This window comes from Macadamia integrifolia, chromosome 5 (genome assembly GCF_013358625.1).
Source record: "Macadamia integrifolia cultivar HAES 741 chromosome 5, SCU_Mint_v3, whole genome shotgun sequence".
Classification (NCBI taxonomy): Eukaryota; Viridiplantae; Streptophyta; class Magnoliopsida; order Proteales; family Proteaceae; genus Macadamia; species Macadamia integrifolia.
The window spans coordinates 15,355,776-15,378,876 of record NC_056561.1 but is presented as its reverse complement, the minus strand read 5'-3'; the positions used below and the strand labels follow the sequence as shown (position 1 = coordinate 15,378,876).

The 23,101-nt window shown below is 41.0% G+C and overlaps 1 protein-coding gene across 1 annotated transcript in view; it reads right to left on the bottom strand.

Moving 5' to 3' along the window:
• Positions 1–23,101, bottom strand: part of LOC122077913 — a 36,766-nt gene that overhangs the window by 749 nt on the left and 12,916 nt on the right. Inside the window, exons 8-14 of the mRNA XM_042643805.1 lie at positions 3,548–3,613; positions 1,328–1,435; positions 1,067–1,197; positions 769–835; positions 580–647; positions 410–506; positions 44–114 (exon numbers count right to left, since the gene is read on the bottom strand). Coding sequence (XP_042499739.1) covers positions 44–114; positions 410–506; positions 580–647; positions 769–835; positions 1,067–1,197; positions 1,328–1,435; positions 3,548–3,613 — 608 coding nt within the window. The remainder of the gene's footprint in view (positions 1–43; positions 115–409; positions 507–579; positions 648–768; positions 836–1,066; positions 1,198–1,327; positions 1,436–3,547; positions 3,614–23,101) is intronic.

The window sequence follows — 23,101 nt, the reverse complement described above, 5'->3', positions numbered from 1 at the left end:
ACATAGAGGAAGCTGGCAACTTGGGAAAGTAAAAAGATTGTACCAGGAATTTTTTCCGTGTAAAGCATAAAACTTCTCTTTCATTTTATCCACTACACTGAAGGTAGTTACAATCTGAGGAAAATAAACCAAAACCACATAAAAGATTACTTAGCACGTAGATTTTGTCTCCAAACAACCGATGGGATCTAAATCATCTTACAACCTGACACCTAATCAAAAGCAGAGTAGACTAAGCAAAACAAAGTGAGAAAGACTGTAACTAATAATAGAATGGACAGAACAAGAGTTCAAACTTAAAAGCTTCTACCCAAAGCCAGATTACTTTTCATATAACAAAATCCAGGTAAAAGGACAATTGTAACAGGTGGGAAGAACAAATAGTTCAAGGAAACAAGTATATTTATACCTTTGCTTCACAGTCCAGATATTCCTCTTCCAGATTCCTTCGTGGGTCTATGGTTTTTGCATTCTCACCATCTAAACCAGACAGCATCTCAGACCTGCTATATATCATGAAAAAAGAAATTAGAATCTTAGACTGACTAAGGACCGCTTCAATACAATAAGCCACATTACCCCCCAGCCAAATTCTTCAAGTTGTCCACAAATTTCTTGATGCGGCTGATAGAAGGGCCCAATTCATCCTGTTCAAGAAATACGATTCAATATGCCAGTAGAAAAGAGGAAGAAACACATACATAGTAAATATATGGCAGGTGGGGAGGATAAAATCACATGCAAAAAATATATGTTTGCTGGAAGTACCTTATAAACAGAAAGATAACGGGTGACCAAATTAATAAAATAACCTCCACATCTCTCCAGCTCGTCACTTGAACATGTAAAAGAAACGTTATTAGTAAGCACAAAGGGTATTCTAATAAATTATGCGAGATTCATTAGATTATTAGTAAATCAAATATGAGCGCAACAAAGAATATGAGAAATTAATCCCCTTGAGTGTCTTATGATCCAACAAAGATTGCATAATAGATTTACATGCTAGAAGAGAACTACATAGGCAGAAAGGATGAGACCTAGAGGAAAATAAGGATGCACGTACTTGACCTGCTTCTCTTTCTGCTCTGTGTATGATGACTGGAGAACCCAAGTATCCTCCAGGAAATTGATCCATGTATTTACAACGTCTGCTTCTAATCTACATGAAGCAATGGATCTCAACAGCTCACCTTCCTACAGTTTAAATAAATGTTAGAACCACTACTAGGTTTCATGCTCCTGAATGATGATGTATGGTCTTCAGAACACCTATTCTTTGGCACTCAGAAATAAAAATAAAAAATAAAATAAATAAATACCCGACCTTTGTTTGCAAGTGTGCAACAATTTGATTATTTGCTTCATCAAATTGATCTCTCTCTTCCCTAGTGTTGTGAAGGCGTGCACGTGCAGCAGCCAAAGAGTTGTTAACCTACGATGTACACCCAGTCATCAATATTATTCAATAGTTTCACAGATACAGAAGCAGACTTTCACATGGACTCAAGAATACAGTGAAAGAAAATGAAATAATTTTGTAAGAAGAAAGGCTAGCACTATGACTGCATAGGTCATGTGACGCAATGACTGCCCATGTAGGACATGTGGCAATGGCATTCCACGTTACCAGCATTCTACTAAAACCCTAAGAAGCAACAAAAATATGCCAAAACAAAATTATGTTGACACTAGGAAAAAACTTAAGTTGACTCTAGGTCATGTGCATGACTTCGGATCTCTGAAGTAATAAAATCCAGTGTTCCAATCATCGGCTGATTTTGTTGTCAACTCATTTTTGTCACCCAACCCCACAAAAGCTATTGATCTGTCACCAATGGCAACAGTGGCAATTGGAATAGAAAACTAGAGGCAAGCATCGAAGAACAGTCCAATACAAGAAAGCACTTGGTGACATTAGTACTTGTGTTGACTTTTGACTCCATTCTTTTGTCCCTCCCAGAAAGACTACGTCTGACTTGCTCACGCACAAACATCTCATAAACCCATCCATCAGAACTACTTATCTTCAACTGCTTTGACATCCACCCTTCTCTAGAATACTATTCAGTACAAAACTCTGCCAGATGGAACACCCGCACCACCACTCCGCATGGTTGCAATGGCTTCAGATACTCCATCATGTTGTTGTTTTACTCCAAATGTGCAACTTCTACATAGATATCTTATTTCATTTCTTTGTTGCAAGATCATCCAGATTTAAATATTGTGAAAGCAATTTCTAAGCCAATTCTTGGATCAAAATCTGCAGTAGTGGACGGATTGAAGGTTAGGATCTTTTTCCCTCAATCGTATGGCTAAAAATGAGTTTGTGTGTAAGATTCTTATATATCCAGCTAGTGTATTGATCCCTCTCCCATAACTCATCTGCCTCCTCCAACCACCTATGACTCCTCTCGCTCTCTGATCATGAGCCACAAAACCATGGTTTTCTTCTCTCTTTTTTGGGCGGCTCACATTGCAGGTGTTGGAAACTAAACAGAGCTGAATGGAGAAGGGGAATTTTCTTTCCATGAAAGATAATGCATGCTAATGAAATCAACAAGAGAGACATAGAGAGGGAGCTTTGACGAACGCAAGGGAAGATTATTTTGCTAAATTTGAGAGCCAAGACCCATAATTGCAGTCCTTTGCGGTGTTAAATCCAGAAACCCCCACCACAGCATCCCTTACCTCTGTCTACAAGAACCAGCTGGCAGGTGAAAGGGGCCAAGTTTCAGAATGTTGACAAACAGGATGTTTGCATATTTGCATGAATGATTCAAGTTTTAGTCTCTCCCAAGTTTCTTCTTTCTTCTGGTTCAACCTTGAATTCTTCTCTGTGCTATGTGTTACAAACAATTTTGATATTCTGCAGCAGTTTTTAATATTTTTTGGTAAAATTGCAGTTTTTAATCAATGGATCTCAATAAATTTGTTAACCAACTAATAATGAAACCACTTGTGCTGGATAAGAGTTGATAAAAACAGTTTTGGATATTAAATGATGCAATGATATATATGGAATAAAACAACAACAAACTCAGCCTTATCCCAACGTAATGGGGTCAGCTACGTGGATCCATGCAAAAAAAAAGTAGGGAAAACTGAGGTCCAAACGAAATAGAAGAAATGAAGAAATAAGAAATGAAAGTAAGAGGAAATGAAAGAGAATATTGGGGTAAAAGTGCCACAGAAAACAAACTGGCAGATTCATCCTTCTCCCAGTCCCACTCCCCTTCTCATGCATAGGTAGAATCTCTCAGTCCAATGGTACTAAATCTGTATCCCCTCTTGGGGCCACAAGTATGAGTGGTGGAGGAATGGTAACACTAATATAACACTAATGGGATATCACAAGAAGCTATCTGATATTATGATGAGACTGATCAGATGTCAAAGTCAAAAGTAGATGAGAGCACCATTACAGCTAATGCAACTAGAAATGGTTTAAAAATTATGGAACACTGAATAATAGAAACCAGATTCTCCAAAATACTTCTTGTACAGTTTTACTTAAAAGGCAAACAAGTACCAGAATATATACCTTCTTCAATTCAGCTTCAAGGTCATCTCTTTGCTTCTCAAGTTTTGCAATCTCAGCAGCTAATTCCTGGAAAAGGGCCACGAAAAGTAAAGGCTTACCTAGATTTTTACACTGAGAAACCCAATGATTGCCACATAGATACATGTCGGATTCTCAAACACTGAGACTCTTACATAACCCTTTTAACACAAGCTCCCCTATAATCGACATTCTATAAACAAGAAATCTCGTACATTTTAAATATTTTGAGGGATTATATTGGTTCCCAGATTTCAAGTAATAATTCTAACATCTTCCAGCTAATAAATTTTCGAGAGAATTTATATCTACTATCAGCCATAAGAAATGCATCTTTCATGAAGAAACATTTCCATCATTCTACACATACTTGTGACTAAGCCATTTAAGTGCAGTTAATTTGATTAATACCTCCCATAAAAATCAGCGCTATCCAATCTATAAATAAATACTTGACTGAATGAATAAAAGTAGTTGAACATAATGTCTAATGAATAATAACCAAGCCCTCAACTATTTTGATGACCAGGTGGTGCAGGAGTATCCCCATGACTTTCCAGTGTTTCATCTTTCAAAAAATCAGACTTATTTTCATATAAAATAATGGTTAGTACAAGGGCTAACGAAAAATAACAAAGCCCTCAACTATTTTGGTGACCAGGTAGTGCAGGAGCATCCCCATGAATTTGATGGGTTTTATGTTTCAAAAAATCAAATAAGATCCTCTTTTGTATATCCGGAATTCTTGCCATGGGCTAAAATGAGCTCTAATTGTGGACCACATCTAGAGTAGTAAAGAGACTTATTTTCATATAAAATAACGGTTTGTACAAGGGCTAGGGCATGGTTCTCGTCTAGACGGTTTGATGGTCAAATTCCAAGCTAAGTTCTTTAACTTTCTTTTACCAACTATTTCAAGTGTAATTTTCTTCATTTGATTGAATGGTCCACTGCATTTCAGGTTTTGAATTTTAGATTATACAAAACTTTGAATTTGAAACTGGGTTTAGAATGTATTCTCTGATTCTTTTATCTTCTTCCATTCGTTACACGATCTCAACATAGTATTGTTCTGATTTTCAGTCAACAATTTTCCTGTCTACCAATCATTGGTCGGTTATAACCCTCATTCTGGTTTCGGTCTTTTCAATTCCACATTGGATTTGAGTCCTGATATCTGAAACCAAATTTCAGAGTTCTTTAAACTCATATCCTAATGGGTGAGACCACTACCGGTTGGGTCCTTATCGATCAACATCACCCGATTGACAATTTGAGCTTATCAATAATAAAACAGCTCAAATCATAAGAAACTGCTCGGTGATAACTGGAGAGTGTAATCTTTCAGAGAACACAGGCAACCAGGTTGCAGCCGGTGGTCTGTCCGTTCATATTTAGCAAGGGTTCACACTGCTTTTTATATAATAACTCTGCATCAAAAGCTCATTTTTGAGGAAATGATGTAGGAGATAAATCAGAAACTATAGAAGGGTTGATTGATCAGATCAAGGTTCAAGAACAAGGGGCTCAAGAAGGGGCTGGGATAGGTCAGAGCTGAATCCAATCTGGGTAGATCAATGGGTTAGTTCCAGCAGTCGAATTTTTATTGGGTAGATCGGAAGCCCTCTCGAGTATTACAATTCCGCTTTGCTCTTGCTGTTCTTCAACTCTGACTTTCTCGTGCCTCCAAAGGTATTTGGTTGTGTTTGTTATACACACAATCACCATCCGCATGGAAAATTTGATCCTTGAAGCATCAAGTATATCTTCCGGGGGTACTCTACCACTCAGAAGGGGTACAAATGATACCGTCCATCGACCCGTCACTAGTTTGTGACCATGGATGTGATTTTCCATGAGTTTGCTGCTTATCATGGGAAGTCCCCTCTTCAAGGGGAGCAGTTTGATAAGTTGGAAGCTGTGGAAGATGTGCTATATGCTGTTCTTCCTCCCACTGTCGTGGATACTACTCAGGAAATTGTGGCCCTAGGGGAGAAGTCGCCTTTGAAGGTGTATACTCGCCACAAGCACCACAAGCAACAACAACCCACATTTGCCACTGCACCAACTCTACTAGTCAACTGTTACATGCTCTTGATCCTAGTCCTCCGTCAGCTCCTGGAAATGATCCATCTCTTGATTTATCTATAACTGTTCATACATCCCATTTCCAAATTTGTTTCTTACTCCTTCTATCTCCTTCCTATTGTACCTTTGTGTCTAGGTTGTCTTTTGTGTCTCTTCCTCATAATTGACAGAAGCTTTGGCACTTAAGCTGTGGTTAAAGAAATGCAAGCACTTAAGAAGAATAGTACACGGGATCTTGTGACTCTTCCTCCTCATAAGAAGATTGTTGGGTGCAAGTGGGTTTGTGTTGTGAAATAGAAGACTGATTGTACAGTGGATCGATACAAAGCCAGACTTGTTGCCAAAGGCTTTATTCAAACATAAGACCTTCGCCCCAGTGGCAAAGATAAACATTATTCGAGTTATTCTATCCAATGCTGCAAACCATGGTCGGGAGTTGGAACAGCTGGATGTGAAGAATGTGTTTCTTCATGGAGAGATAGAAGAAGAGGTGTACATGGATAACCCACTCGGATTTGGTAGTGCTCACACAAAAGGGAAGGTCCGTCCGTAAGCTCAAGACAGCTTTATATGGTCTTAAACAAAGTATCTGTGTCTGGTTTGGTAGCCTCCATAAGGCTATGGATGATATATGTGGGACACACCCAAGAGCAATGCAGAAAACACTTTCTTTATCAAGAAGTTTGGTGACAAAATTGTGTTTCTCATTGTCTATGTAGATTTTTTTTTTAATCTACTATCCTACAAAGCGCCGCTGGCCAACGGCCAGCCTACTGGGCGTTAGTAGGGCCAATGGCTACCTACTCCTACACACACACACACAACCACTCACACAAACATTACAACAGGGTTCGATCCCACAACCTCCTCCCCTGGGTGCTGACTCTTCAAGCCGAAGCTGCCACCACTAGATGACATAGTTGTCATAGGGAAGGATGCCGAGGAGATCTCTCGTCTCAAGAAGTGTTTGGGTACTGAATTTGAAACGAAAGACTTGGGACAACTTTGGTATTTTCTTGGCATAGAAGTGGCGCATTCTACCAAGGTCATTTTCCTTTGTCAGAGAAGTATACTCTAGACTTGTTGTCTGAGGTTGGCATGCTAGGATGTTAACCCTGTGACACTCCTGTGGAGGTGGATACTCATCTCTCCAGTAAAGTTGGTGAACCATTCGACAAGGGCGGTTGTTAGGCCGTCTCATTTATCTCACCCACACTAGCCCAAACATTGCATTTGTTGTCAGTCTGGTGGGTCAATTTATGCATGATCCCTATTCCTCTTATTCGGATGAAGTCCATCGTATTCTCCACTAATTGAAGTCCTCTCCATGGAAACGGATCCTATTTGCTCCATGAGATCATCTTCAAATTGAAGCTTTTACATATGCTAACTAGGCTAGCTCTCCAGATGATTGGAGGTTTACTAATGGTTATAATCAAGGTTCGAAATCTTTTTTCGTTTTGGTGGGATCAAAATCACCAACTCGGCAAGTTGGTTTTTTTTCTTTAACTTGGTTGACTGTTTCAGTGGTCAAATGGTCATATTTTAACCTAAAACTTGGTGGATAGCTTATTTTAAGATTAATAAACACGCTTAAAACATAAATTTGCAAAAATATTAGAACATAATATTGTTTTAATTTTTTCTTAGGTAAAAATATTTTTAAACCAAAAAAATATTTTAATGACATAATACAACAAAATCAAACATGGTATAACATAACAAGCATCATGTATGCTTCAAAACACTTAAATATTAATCCCTTATTTTTATTTTATTTTTAAAATCGAAACAGAATATTTTTCCTTTTTTAAAATTATTTTTCAATTATTAATCTATTTTCTAATTTTTAAAAAAATAAAATAAATAATTACCGGCTGAAAAAAAATTGCACTCAGATAAAGGCGTAGAACAACCAATGGTGAGTAACATATATATGATTGACTTCCATCAAAGGTATAGCATAGAAAGTAAAAATTTATATTAATGAAAAATGCATTTTTAAACCAAAAAAATAAAATTTATGTACAAAAAAAAAAAATCGACTCAGTGGGGTTATAGATCGGCCTCTAGTGTCTAACATATAAAAAATCTAGCCCCATCCAACATGTATTTATGTACTATTTCAAAAAAATAAAAATAAAGGTCTTGGGGAAAGAACCTTACCTTTCCTAAGCTTGGAATGTGTAGACCTTGTTGTAGGAGTGATTTGGAAGGCAATATGTGTGATGATGTGGCTAATTAGAGGCCAATAGGGTGACATAAAATGGCAAACAGAGGAGGCAGTGAGAAAGGCGGGAGGAGAGGGAGAGGAGGTAGGAGAAGTAATAGTAGTCGTGATAGTGGAGAGATTGCATGGAGACACGGAGTGCCTATTGATGGCGATAAGAGGAAAACAGAGTGCAACTACTGTCACAAGATGTGTATGGGTGGTGGGGCCGCAAGACTTAAAACAACATTTGGTTGGGAACTGCTCAGATATGGCTAAATGCAGGGAAGTGCCTAATCATATTGCCAAGGCCATAGCTGAAGACGTGAAGGGAGGGAATAAGAGGAAAGCGGCGAAGGATAAGCGAGGATAGAATTTGAGGAGGCACTACATGCTTCCACACATCAGTATGATGATGATAGTGATCATGACAGTGATGAACCTATTTATGTGCCTAATGACAAACAAACTGAGTAAGGCTAAGGAGGAAAGACGTAGACAGGCTAGAGAAGGGAGCTGATCCATCTAGAGCAGGAGGTAGTGGATCTTCACAGCCTCCACCTCCAGTGGTACCACCTCGTGTAAACCACATTCTACAACAAGATCCCTATGAGTACAGGAAAAAGGGTAGTAAGCAGCGTAAGATAAAGGGGATGTGGACTAACATGAAAGCTTATGTTGGGGAGCTTGTGTCTAAGTAGATGTTATTTCATAGCATCCCAACAAACGCCACAAGTCCCTATTATCAGCCAATGCTTGATGTTGTTGCTGAGGTCGGACCTAGGTTAAAGGGCCCCACTGCAAATGAGGTGATAAATGTTTATTTGCCGCAAGAGAAGAGAGTTGAAAGCTTATATAGATGAATTAAAGGTTCTATGGGTCACCATAATGTGTGATGGTTGGACAGGGCCCACAAGAAAGTCTATCATCAACTTTATGGTTTACTGTCATGGTAGAACATTTTTTTTGAAATCTGTTGATGCATCCATAGAAAGAAAGGGTGCAAAATACATCTATAAGCTTTTGAAGGAGGTCGTGGAAGAAGTTGGGATACAGAACGTTGTTCAAATTGTGACGGACAATGGAAGTAACTACAAGAAGGCCGGACAGAAAATGATGGATAACAATAGATTCCAACTCTTTTGGACTCCATGTGCAGCACACTGCATTGATCTAATGTTAAAGGATGAGGAAACTGAAAATTGTGAAGCAGGTGGTTGATAGGGTAAGGCAAATAAGCCCGGTCTCACAAGATTTGCTACCAACTATGTTTCACTCCAGAGTTTTGAGTCCAAGAAAGTTGGTCTTCGATCGATGTTCGCATCTGATGAGTGGTTTGGTGAAGGGAAGCAGGATCCTTCGGTATTAGGGAGGCACAGTCAACCATTTCATCAGAGGAGTTTTGGACACAACTAGGTAAAGTGGCGAAAATCTTGTCACCAATTGTTGGCATGTTGAAGATGGTGGATTCTGCTTTCAAACCCACCTTGCTAAGCCTGTATGTTGCACTGATAATGATGAAAGAACATGTCTATGCTGCCAACCCATGTGGAAGTAAGAAATTTATAGACATAATAGAAGAACGTTGGGAGCGCCAGCTCAAGCATTTATTGTATAAGGCTGGTAAGCAAAGCTGAAGACATTCTTTTATGTGATATAAAAAAGCATTAATGTTAACATTGACAATAATATGTTCTGTCAAATTTCAACATATTATTTAAACCCCAGGTATCAGTATAGCCATAGACTTGCATTGAATCCGGAGCTTCTGGAAGCAATGAAGCAGGTGGTTGCCAAGTTGCAACCAAACCCTGGTCTACAGGCCAAAGCCAATACTGAGGTGAGTTTTGTAGTAGTATAAGAATCTAAATTTCAGTACAATGGTTATTAACTAGGGTCCTATTTGTAAATTGGTTATAGAAGAAAGAATTTAGAGACGCATTGGGCAACTTTGGAGCCCCTGCCGCATTCACAGGTCATACAAGTACTGATGCTAGTATGAAATCCAAATTTTAGTATGTTACTTATACAAGTGTCAAGTGTTTTGAAACAAAAATAATCTTTCACACTTGTTGTAACATGTAATACAATTGAATAGTGGGTGTTGTATGGGGGTTCAGCACCAGAATTGAGGAAGATTTCCATCGAAGTACTCTCTCAGACATGTTCTGCATTTGGTTGTGAGAGAAATTGGAGTACATTTTCACTCATACACTCGAAAAAGCGGAATCGATTGGGTTCACAACGTCTCTCTGACTTGGTGTATGTGCACTATAATATGAGACTGAGGACATACGCATGGGTATGGAGAATGATTGGGGCCAAATCGAGCTAGCTGATGTTTTTCAAATTGACTTAGATGAAGAGGATCCTCTAATAGACTAGGTGAGGGATAGAGGCCAGCCGTTAATGGATCAGCCGAGAGGTAGGCTGAAACCATATGTAGTGCGAGAGATGGCGGTCGATGTTGATGATTATATGGCTACAGAGGAAAGGATACATTCACAGACCCCCCCGACTATTCGAGCTGGTAGGGATGATTCAGATGAAGATGATGATTGGTCCACTTCCTCGGGTGGTTGTACCCACACTCAGACACAGACACAAACACAAACACAAACACAACATCGAGCACTAGGTAGTGATGAGTGGTGATAGATTTGAAGGAGTTCAAGAGCAGTATGAACAGGCCAAGCCAGAGCCGGAGCAGGAGCCAGTGCGATTCACTGGGGAGAGTCAATTTGAGTATGCCACAAAAGATACTGATCACAATGCACATCAATCAGGTGTAGGGAGTACAAGCTACACTAGAGGACCTCGTCGCCAATTCGGTGGAGTTACGTAGCTAAATTGTATGAACGTCGATAGTCTATCTACTTCTATTGGAGGAATGAGTTTGAGCGGAGTGGGCAATGGCGTGCCCCATCATTTACTAGAGAGAGCACCTGGTCGGAGTATCATAGACCTTATAGTCAATTCATTGGGATAGGGCATACATCTGGTTCATTATTCTTAGTACTGACTATAGCTCGAGCTCTTGAGCTCGAGGTTCTTACAAGAGAGTACAGATGTGTACTTTCAGATCAGTGGGAAGAGGCAGGCTCCAGGTGAGTCTTATCTTCTTCTCCCACTCCGTCAAAAGAATCTGAGGGCTTGGCGGCTCCTTTGATCGGATCAAAGCTGTGGGATTGCTACTGGAAGATCTTTTTTCAATCATCGCAACTTCAATTATCCTAGTAATGCAGCTTTCTTGATCATTTCCCTTGACTTGTAGCTATTCCACCTCATGAGTTGTCGAACTCATCTTGGAAGAACACTTCAAACCCCGGTTGCATTTTGGCGGCAGTTTCATCGAACCATGGCTCAACATTCCCATAGAACAGGAAATCCTCTCCTTCCTTCACAAAATACCCATTAAAAGTAGGGTAGTAGGTGGCAGATATTTTTCCGATCATCTACAATATTTTGTTCTTACCCTTTCTTGGAGGAATATACCCCAGTCCATTCTTACCCTTGTTGAAAACTGGGGTTGGTAACTTGGATACACCTTGTGCGTACTTTCCCAATCCCATACCAGGGAAGTACTTCATGTTCTTCATCATTTGGCCCACAGGAGGGCTCAATGTTGCCTCATAGTCAACCGGGGTGTTTGCTTCGACCGCCCCTTTTGCAATCATGGTACAAGTGCCTTTTCTATCTTAAATCCGCCGAGGCAGACCTCTTCTTTCTTCTCTTCCCCTTTCTCTATACTGGCCACAGTATTAACTACTTCCGGGTCCCCTGAGACGATAATCACTTTTCCTTCATGTATGAACTTGACTTACTGGTGGGGGCTAGATGACACAGCCTTAGCATGATGTAACCACGGCCTCCCCAATAGCATGTGGAAGGAAGCCGGTATATCAATGACTTGGAAGTTGACATTAAATTTCACCGGGCCGATCATCACAGCCAAGGTGAGTATTCCCAGAATTTCCATCTTGGTGTTATCATAGGCCCTTATGGTTTGGCCTGTTGCTTTTATATCACTCATGTTGACGCCAATGCTGCTGGCTGATCTTAAAGGCAAGATGTTCAAGGCCGACCCGTTGTCGATGAGGACCTAAGGAACAATTTTGTCGAGGCAATCCACCGTGATATACAATGCCTTGTTATACAGCCCCCCTTTGGAAATGTCAGCGTCTGAGAATACCAGAGATTGTACTGCGTATGTTGCCCCTACTATGTGGGAAAGCTACACCGGGTCAATCTCGATCGGTACTTGTACATGAGTGAGGGATTTCAATACTGCCTCACGATGAGAGGGAGAAGCCATCAACAATCCCCAGATGGAAATGTTGGCTTGAGCCTTCTTCAATTGAGCTAACACTAGATTTTCTGGTTCCTTTTTCAGCTGCTAGAACCTGCCTCATAATTCTTGGGCTGCTTTACTACTAGCGCCTTGCCTTTATAGTCTTTACCGCTCCTGGTTTCCATCACTATGACAGGCTTCTTTATAATGATCTAGGTGGGATACTGATCTTCATCATCACTATCCATAATGGTAATTATCCCTACCATCGAATCATCTTCATTGGACTCCCCCTCTCGACTTGGGGTAGGGAGTCGGGGTCCTCCACAAATATCGAGAGCCCTAGCTCTCATCTTCTTAACCGCATTGGACAGCATTTGGAATGCAGCATCCAATGCCTCTACTAATGTATCCTGTGGCCCCATGTCTTCCAGGTCATTTAGCTGCTCCTTGTAGTACTGTTCGCTGACAGTCACTACGCCTAGCATCTGGCTGATTTCATCCACCCTTCTTTGCATTTCTAGTGTGTTTGAATAAATCTCACACCTTTTCTTCCATCTCATATAGAGGGGTCTGCTCTTCCATGTAAACCTCTGTTGCCCTTCCTTCGTCTTTGGTCGACCGATACGGTGACCGATACCGATACTTTAATCCTTGGAAGGTTTGTAGTTGTTCTATAAATATAAAATCCTTGTTCACAACCTTGATTTCCACTTTAGTTAGAGAGAAAAATGGTTGGCAGCACCTTTAGAACAAAAACACCTCAAAAAATTGTGTTTTTCTGAAAATTTACCCATCTTGGCCATTTTATGACCGAATCGATGTGTATCGATCGATACATACCGATACACACCGATACGTACTTTTCACTTGGACTTTGAATTTTTTATAGAGTATCAGTACGTATCGGTGGTGTATCGTAAGATACGTATCGATACAAAAGGGTTTTAAAAATTTCATATATCGTATTAGTAAGGGCCGATACATATCGGACCGATGCTTTAAACCCTACCTTCTATGTAGAGAGAAGGCTGAATACCACTTGTTGGATCTAGTACCAGGTCATCGCGACCGATGGCAAACATTGAGTAACTTCCTAGATCCCCAAGGGAATAGTACACAAATTCATCATCTACATCCTGCTCCCATTGCCCAAGGAAGTCATCCTAGTCCGGATGAGCACTATCACTGTCATCATCATTGTCATCATTGTCAGTGTCTTCTTCCTCAGTGACTTCCTCCTCATTGGGTTCTTCATCTAATTCATCTTCTTCTGTGTCACTCCCTATGTGGATTAGGGAGGCATCTTTTTTAATCTGCTTCCCTACTGATAGTGCTATCACTGTCCTTAGGAGATCATCTGAAACTTCCTCAACTATTTCTGACTTATGCTCTGGTGAGGCCATTGGTTGAATCAAAGGTGTGGGATCTACCTCTTGGTCTTCCTCAAGAGCATTCACCGATCCTGATGATGAAATCATTTTCGGAGAATCAGGCAATTCTTGCATATTCCTCCAGTCGTACACACCAAACCATCCTTCCTCTGCGTTATGAATTGAACCTTGGGAATGGGATTCATAGGAAGTTGATGAGGCATATGAAGCGGCGTGGTATGACGGGGACATAACGTTAGAGGTAGGGTATCCTGATGGAGATGGTGAATGGTAAGATGGAGTGAGTGTATGATAAGAGGGAGATGGGGTTTCCTCTCTTTGAGGATAAGGTAAAGGTTGTTGGTGATGTAGAGGGTGATAATATTGTAGAGGTAGAGGATTGTATAGTGGATATTGGGGGTAGTTGGATAGAGGTAAAGGTTGATTGGATGATGATGGAAGGTTTGATCCCGGACAATAGGGAGGAAATGGTTGGTTGGATGAAGGAGGGAAGGTGGACATATGCCCTTCTGCTTCTTCTGATGACTCTGATGATTCTTCTACATGGAAGTTTCATGGCCTTTGTTCTTTGTGCCAAGATCTTCAGATAGTCAGGAGCGGTCAGACTACCCTTCTGCTTCTAAGGCTGAATGAACTGAGTGGGGTCACTTTTTTCCTACTCATCATCCAGATTCCAGATTACCAACTGTACCATGATCTGGAAGTGGGCTGGTAGTAACATTAGGAGATTGCTTGACTTTGACTTCAATCGTCTCGTTATCCACCAGATCTTGAACTGCATGTTGTAACCCTATACATTTTTTAGTGGAGTGCCCCCCTTCTGGGTATGATAAGCACAATACTCATGGTCTCGATACCAGTTTGGGAGAGGATTGGACATCACTCTTGGAGCCACTATTCCCAATTACCCTTGCTTCTTCAGTTTCTCATATACTGTTGTGATTGGCATCCCCAAGTCTGAAAACTACCTTCTTTGACGAAGGGGCGCCTCTGAGCCAGAGCATCCGCTTGTATCACAAAGGGTTGTGATGAAGATATGGCCGCCACTGACTGTTGGGTTGAACTGACAACATTGGTTTCAGGACCCTTTCCCCGTCCAACCTTGGAGCTCTTCGTGGCATCTTGAGACGTTCCTAGGTACTGTGCTTCCCTCAGAATCCGATTCTCAATGCGTGTCCCCATAGCTATCAACGCTTCAAATGTTTGCAAGTGTTGGTAGTAGAGGACATCATAATAGGGCTTAGATATACTCTCGATTAGCATTTCTACTTGCTCTACTTCAAAAGGTCGCTCTGCCATCTTGACGGCCTTGTCCCTGAACCTCATCAAGAAGGTGGTGAACCCTTCCCTAAGCTGTTGCCTCAAGGTTTCTAGCTCTCGACTCTTCACATCTACCTCAGTGTTATACGAATACTATTTGGTGGATGCTTTTACCAATGTTGTCCAATTCTGTCTGCGTTGGCTCCAACTGCGTGAGCCATCTCAAAGTTGTTCCTGACAATGTCAACATAAATGCTTAACCCATCTGATTGTCTACTAGTTGCCATGACTTGGCAATGCTGAGGAAGACTTTCAAGTGTGCTTTAGGATCGCATGATCCATCAAACCTGTCAGTTTACCACTTGAACTTTTCAGGGATTCTTGCTCCAAAGAAGAAGCTCATATCATCAGAATCTGCCATCTGACTCTCTTGGCTCTTCCCAACTCGAATCAAATCTTCCAATTTCTTCAGCTATTCACGGAGCTTTCTTTCTCTCTCCATCTCAGGAGGTTCTATTCTGAAAGTGCTGCAAATTCTTCTTCTTCGTCCTCGATCACCACCCTTGGAGGGGGACTAAGAGTAGACTCCTCTCTGACCATTCTGACGAGTGGGGGAAGCTCCCCGATGTCCCATGGTCCATTCTACTCTTGCTCTCCTGTAGTCGGAGTGGGATCAACTCTGGGAGAGTTCTGAAGTATGTGGAGTACTTATGCTAACCCGGTCCTTACTTCTTTCATTTCATCTTGCAATGCCTCAACGAGGTGTACCCATGCCTGAACTAGAGTTTCACTGTCTGTAGGATCCATATCTTCCAAGGTGCAATCACTTGGCGATAAGCAGTATCGAAGAGACAACGTAGGTGACACTGGACTTAAACGAGTCAACTTACTGCCCTAGCATGTCCGAATGGACTACGGTGAGTACTTGAGATGGGCGGTTTATTTTAGATCTCTGATACCCCATCCCATGTTCAATCATTCATCCATTTTAATCAATCAATAATTCATCCAGAGTCAGTTCACTATATGATAGAAAGTGGATAGGGGAACGTGCCCCTAGTCCACTTGATATCATTGGTGAGAATTTCATACAAATGGCTTGTTGAGAACATTCCTATAAACATTCCATACAATAAAGTCATGCTTTCCTTGCTCTTTTTCCCACTTAGGTGTCCTTCCTCCCGATTTCCTCGGGACTTCTAGGGACTTTATGTGACTTTGACGGGATTGCCCCTAAGTCACATGTCTGGACGTTTTTCTCAAGGAGGAGGGACACCTTTTATCCGAAACCCACTTAGGAAAGTAATTCTATATGACGGGAATATAATGTAGGAAAATTCCTTTCCAAGACTACAAACAAGTTCTACAGTTAGCTTGTGGTGCTCCTAGCTTCTCCATCTATTTTCTACATGATGCTGAGTATGCAGTGGATGCAAGAGGACCGACAAGGCTACCTTGACAAGATCAATATACGCTAGGTACTGATCCTTTAACATATCTCAAGGGTACTTGGCGAAGGGTGTAACTCCCTACCCCATTCTACATAACTTCACACGAGGGGACGGTAAGGACCACTACGGGGTTGGTGGAAGCATTAGTGAACGTGTGAAGTGTAGCGTAGGGAAACCATCATTCGATCTCAGAATACCATAAAGTGCACAGACCTCCCTGAGTGTGCTGGCACAATTACGGACATCCTCGTCGTTTGATGGCGCATTCAATCTCAGAAAGTTATAAAGTGCACGGACCTCCCCGAAGGTGCTGGCACAATTACAACATCCTCGCCGTTTGACGATACGTTCCACTCTTGTATAGGAACCGGCTATCATTTGCTCTCAGAGTACTTAGTATGTCATACACTGACCACCTCGAGGGTGTGGGCATGACAGGGAGTACCCTCGCCAAATGATTTTACTTCGAGCACGATGCATGATGCAGTTAGTCAATACAATTTACAAACATGGGGGTAGCCAAACATGTTTTCAAACAGATGTGGTGGAAAATTTTCTTGCATTTAAAGATAACATCTAGTATCGGAAGCTTGACAATTCCCCAGTGGGGTCGCCACTGTGAGGGTAGCGGGCCTCGGATTGGAGATATCCCCATCAGGAGAAGGTCTCCGGGATTCGGGCCTTCTCTCCTCTCTTGATATCCTTTGGTGAATAAGGTGGAAAGTGCTTTCGCGTGTGCTTCTGCGGGCCCCGCACCGCCGTATCACAACTCGAAAAATAAGTGGAGGCCTATTTCATAGGTGTACCAGGTTCATCATAAAGACGGGGTTTGATGATGGTCCAATACGGGGGGATTGGGATCATACAGAAAGGGTGTGGAATTGCCACCTAGGGTTATGGGCCTAGAACCCGGGGTGTGCGATTCAGAGAGGGGGATTGTATTTATATAGGGCTTCGTTTCTTAATGGAGATGGTTGTTTGATTAGAGATCGATGTAAATTAAATTATTATTGTAAATAATAATTTTTCAAATAAAGAACTCCTTTATTAATCAAGATCTTGGAAACGTACATGATATTGGTCTACATTGTGATAAAAAAAAAAAAAAAAAAAACTTAGGTCTTGAAAGTACCATTGGGATTACATTGTGTCTTAGAGACTGGACTGAAATCAGACCAGAGTTCCCGCACCATATCTTCATCTTCTGCAGTATAAACCTGGTAAGTTATTTCGGATCTCTGAGACCATTCGATATTGATATCATCTAGAGAATCATAGAAATGAAGAAAGCTCTCAGTTTTAAGGCTCTCAAGTTGTAGCTGGCTCTGATGTGGATCCTGAACCTCGGTCCGTATTGTCCCAATGGGAAAATCTCATATCCAGTTACGTGGAAGTATTCCTTGTCGCCAAAAATGTGACGCCAGACCGCGGTACAACTGAGCCAATGGAACTTGGTGTTGTAACTGACATCCATTGGTATGAAATAAGTGACACTGGCATTCGAACTTAATGAGTTTCTGTCATTGGGATTTGGGACGCCACTTTGCCTGACTATGTTGGACTTTGATGCTCGATGGCATAGAGTGAGCTGTTGAGGGTGATGAACTCCGCATTGTGTATCGTCCATTCATGAAGTGCCTCATTTTCCAGTTTGTTGAGAAATTCCTTATATGATGTTCCTTGACTTGGATTACATAAGACGATTGTTGGGATTCCACCTTTGATGTGATGTGGCTTGGCGCATTTACAATTTGAATTATAATCTCGTTGCGCGTTGATGAACTCTTTCCAATGCTTTAAGTACTGTGGATTGACGTCATTAATGACGTTAAAGTGACAATCATCATTGTGGTTCTTTAAATCAACGTGGTCATCAACATAAGAGTTGTGGGGACCCAGGCTTCTTGCCTAGCAAGTTTTACAAGATCTAGATGGTCCTTCTACAATGAGGCTGATGGGTCTGTGTGGTCTATGGGCTTCATCTTTGATGTTATCCGAAGCCCAATGTCACAGGTCTGCCAGAACATTATTTGATGGCGGAAAAGGATTTTGGTACTGTTGTTCTGGTTGCTTGAAAATATTACGGAGATTTGCAGAAAACCGATCGTTATTAAGAATAAAAGAAAAATGATCCCCTTCTCTAATAACCCTTAATGCATCATTTACTGAACCGGTGGCTAGCGCAGCGACAACAATGTCTTTCTTTGAAACAGACGTCTTAGAACATTTGAACTGACTGTGATCTATGAAGTCAGAGTATTTTGAGATGTAATCTTTGACTGCTTACATCATTTCTAGCATTACATTATTTCCCTGTTCATTTACTACAATCTGGTTTAGTCGTGGATGGCTCCAGATAACATCAGAGATGAAGCCCATAGACCACACAGACCCATCAGTCTGATTCTAGAAGGACCATCTAGATCTGGTAAAACTTGCTGGGCAATAAGCCTGGGTCCCCACAACTATTATGCTGGCCACGTTGATTTAAAGAACCACAATGATGATTGTCACTTTAACGTCATTGATAACGTCAATCCACAGTACTTAAAGCATTGGAAAGAGTTCATCGGCGCGCAACGAGATTGGAATTCAAATTGTAAATATGCCAAGCCATGTCACATCAAAGGTGGAATCCTAACAATTGTCTTATGTAATCAAGGAGCATTATATAAGGAATTTCTCAACAAACCGGAAAATGAGGAACTTCGTGAATTGACGATACACAATGCGGAGTTCATCACCCCTAACAACTCACTCTATGCCACCAAGCATCAAAGTCCAACATCGTCAGGTAAAGCGGCGACCCAAATCCCAACGACGGAAACTCATTAAGTTCAAATGCCAGTGTCACTTATTTCATACCAATGGCTGTCAGTTACAACACCAAGTCCCATTGGCTCAGTCGTACCGCGGTCTGGCATCACATTTTTGGCGACAAGGAATACCTCCACGTAACTGGATACGAAATCTTCCCACCGGGACAATACGTATCGAGGTTCAAGATCCACATCAGAGCCAACTACAACCTGAGGAGAGCCTTAAAACTGAGAGCTTTCTTCGTTTCTGCGACTCTCTAGATGATATCAATACCGAATGGTCTTAGAGATCCGAAACAACTTACCAGATTTATACTGCAGAAGATGAAGATATGGTGCAGGAACTCTAGTCAGATTTCAGTCCAGTCTCTGAGACACAATGTAATCCCAATGGCACTTTCAAGACCTAAGTATTTTTTTTTAATCACAATGTAGACCAATATCATGTACGTTTCCAAGATTTTGATTAATAAAAGAGTTTTTTATTTGACAAATTATTATTTACAATAATAATTTAATTTACATCGACCTCTAATCAAACAACCATCCCCATTAAGAAACGAAGCCCTATACAAATACAATCCCCCTCTCTGAATCGCATCAATGGTGTCGGTATTGTTATCCTTGTACTCATGATCAAGCTTAACCTTCAAGGACAAAGGCTGGTAAACATGAGGACAGTAGTATGACTTGTCCGTAGAGTTATCTCGTGGACCACCGAAGAACCTATACCTCCAACGCCACAATATAATGAACCGTTCCTTGTTGTTGTCATTCGTCCATTGCTCAGGATCGTTCCTAAACCCATCGAACCACACCCGTCCCAGGCACAGCATCCCGTGGTTGTTTATCCCAGACCAGGAAAAGGACCAGCCAGTTCTCCCGGATCTTGTTCTTCTCACCATCTGTAAGACCAACCCAACCGGCCCCACACGACTGTATCACCGCTCGAAAATATGTGGAGGCCTATTTCGTAGGTGTACCAGGTTCGTCATAAAGATGGGGTTTGATGATGGTCCAATACAGGAGATTGGGATCATACAAAAAGGGTGTGGAATTGCCACCTAGGGTTATGGGCTTAGGACCTGGGGGGTGGGCCCAATTCCTGAGAAAAGGGCCCCGAAATTGGTCTGGTCCAGAGATTTAGGGTAAGAGTCAGGTTATAGAATTGGGAAGGTGTTAGGCACCCACTCTACCCAGTTCAACTAGTTTTCCTACTAGATGCTTAAGAACGAACATTTTTCACAATTTATTCCTATTCTGCATGCATGGCTATATTATCAAACATATGTACATTAAATAAAAACAACTGTTTATGTACACTAAAGCAAGGTTAATTAGATATCTACATTATGTTTAAATGAGGAGAGAGATTATACCTGAATTTGACCCCTGTTTTGGGTCAAAGAGGGGTGGGCCCCCGTTAATGCTAACTTTTCTCGTATATTCTCCTGGCTCTGGGGAAGATAGTCTTGAACTCCAACTTCCGATTTCAAGAGATATTGACTGTGGTTATCTGCAGACAGAGGTCCGACTTAGGATTGGCTTATTTGTTGGCAATTGATTCTAGCAAAGCTTCCGCTAGGGATGAACTACTTTTCGAAAGATTCCAGGGGCACTCGGGTAGAGCTTCCGCTAGGGATACGTCTCCAACTTGTGTTTCAATGACGGGTAACGCGGTCGAGCTACCTGCACTTGTCTAGTCCGATCATTTAGCGGCTCTTTCTGAGAGACGGGAATGTAAATAGAAAACATCCCCTGGGAAAGCCTCTTGGCCAGGTGGTCGGCGTAACAATAATGACATTTGTCGATATGCCACCGCTTGTTTACTAAGATCATTATAGATTATTAATGCGTGCATTCCATTATCGCGGAAATATTCCCCCATGGCACACCCTGAATATGGGGCTGAAAATTGCCGAGGAGCAGAATCTGAAGCGGTGGCTGCTACAAGAATGGAATATTCCAAAGCATTCGCTTCTGAAAGAATTTGAACTAATTGTGCCACAGTTGAGCGTTTTTGTCGCTGGCTATTTTTGGAAAATATTCCAGAGGCACTCGGGCAGAGCTTCCACTTGAACCGACTACTTTTGGAAGATTCCAGGGGCACTCGGGCAGAGCTTCTACTGGGACTGCTACTTTTGAAAAAGATTCCAGGGGCACTTGGGCAGAGCTTCCTCTGGGGATGGATAGAAGGCTAGGCTGAGGTGGCGCTCGAACAGGGCTTCGACTTGAAACTTTCCCTTTTTGTCAAAAAACCAAAAGCACTCAAAGGGGGGGGAGCTAAAAACTTTCAATTTTTGACAAAAAAAAATGGATCGAACTAAAACTCAAATTGAAGTCCTTCAAAACCCCGAAGACCACTTAGAAGATCCAAGCAGAACTTCGGATCTTTACAAAGATCGCTTTGAAGGCCCGAAGAAGCTCAAAGGGGGAGGGGAGGAGGAGAGAGGGCAGAGTTCCTATAAGAAAGGGGTTGCTCTTAAGAGAGTCTTTAGTGTCTTTTTACGAGTGAAAGGGGGGTATTTATAGGTTTTTTAAATCAATAAGGTGACGACACCTAATTTTTACATAGTGGGTAAAGACTAGTGACATGGCATAAAGTGTGATGTGATATTTTTAAAAATGGTGAAGATAGTTTCTTGCTTGTGAAAATGGACAAGATCTTTTCTGAAAAATAGAACCTTTTCTCAAAAAGTGAGATTTTTAACGAAAACCCGACTATCGGGAGAATTTTTAGTAGAAAACCTGACTGTCGGGAGAATTTTAATCAATGAAGTGATGACACCTAATTTTTACCCAGTGGGTAAAGACCAATGACATGACATAAAGTGTGATGTGATATTTTTGAAAATGGTGAATATTTTCTCTTGCTTGTGAAAGTGGAGAAGATATTTTACTGGCAAATGAAATCTTTTCTCAAAAAGTTGGATTTTTAGCAGAAAGGGAATTTTTGGAAAAAATACGAAAATGTCAGAAAATCTTTGGAAGTAAATACTAGATAGTCATTATGAATTTATTATTAGTGTTTTGTAACTAATGTGGATATTACTCTAGTACTCTAAACTCTAAAGTCTTCTTATTGGTTAATTAATTAATCTTGTTCTACTAATGAAGCAGGTAAATTCTCTAGACCAGTTCAGCGGTTGCTACCAAACAAGGGTGCAATTTTAAAACACTATCATGTTTTAATATTTTTACAATTTTAAGTTCTAAGCATGTTTATTAACCTTAGAACAGCTACCAACAAGTTTCAGGTCATAATATGGCTGTTTGACCACCGAGACAGTCAAACTAGTAAAAAAAAAATACATTAACTCGCCGAGATCTTGAATCTTGGTTGAAATTGATCGTCACTTTATTAAGGAGAAGGTTGAATTAGGTATTATCTATGTTCCATTTGTGAAGTCTACATACCAATTGACTAATGTCTTTACTAAAGGTCTTAACAATAAACTTATCCATTTTCTTATATCCAATCACAGCACCAACTTGAGGGGGAGTGTTTTAATATGGAGTATAAGGGTAGAATTGTCCATAGGGGCATATTTGTCTTTGTACTCATAACCCTATTATTATAAATGAAGAGAGACCAAATGACACAAGTCTCATTCTCCCAAATTCCATCAAATTGGGATGGAAGCCTCAGATCCAGAAAGTGGGGTCAGTTGATCAGGTTGTATGCAGTAACAGAAGCGTCTGCATAGATCTGGTCGTAAGTTGCAAGGGCTTCTAGATTTAACCCAATAGGTTAAAGATAGCAAGGATTGCATCGCAGATCTGGTTGTGGAATTCCCAAAACAGAGCATCCGCCGCCAGCTCCAGTTTGAAATCCACTTCTCTCCTAGTTCCAGAGCCTGTAGTTAGCATTGTTTATTAATAGTGGAATCAACCCATACCATATAAGATTTGATGGATATTTTTTATGTTAGGCGAAAGTCTAGGGACTGTTAGGTGTTGTTTCGGTTTTAATTGTTGCTTTATTGTCAAGTGACATAAATACCTCAAAAAGTAGCCTCTGCTT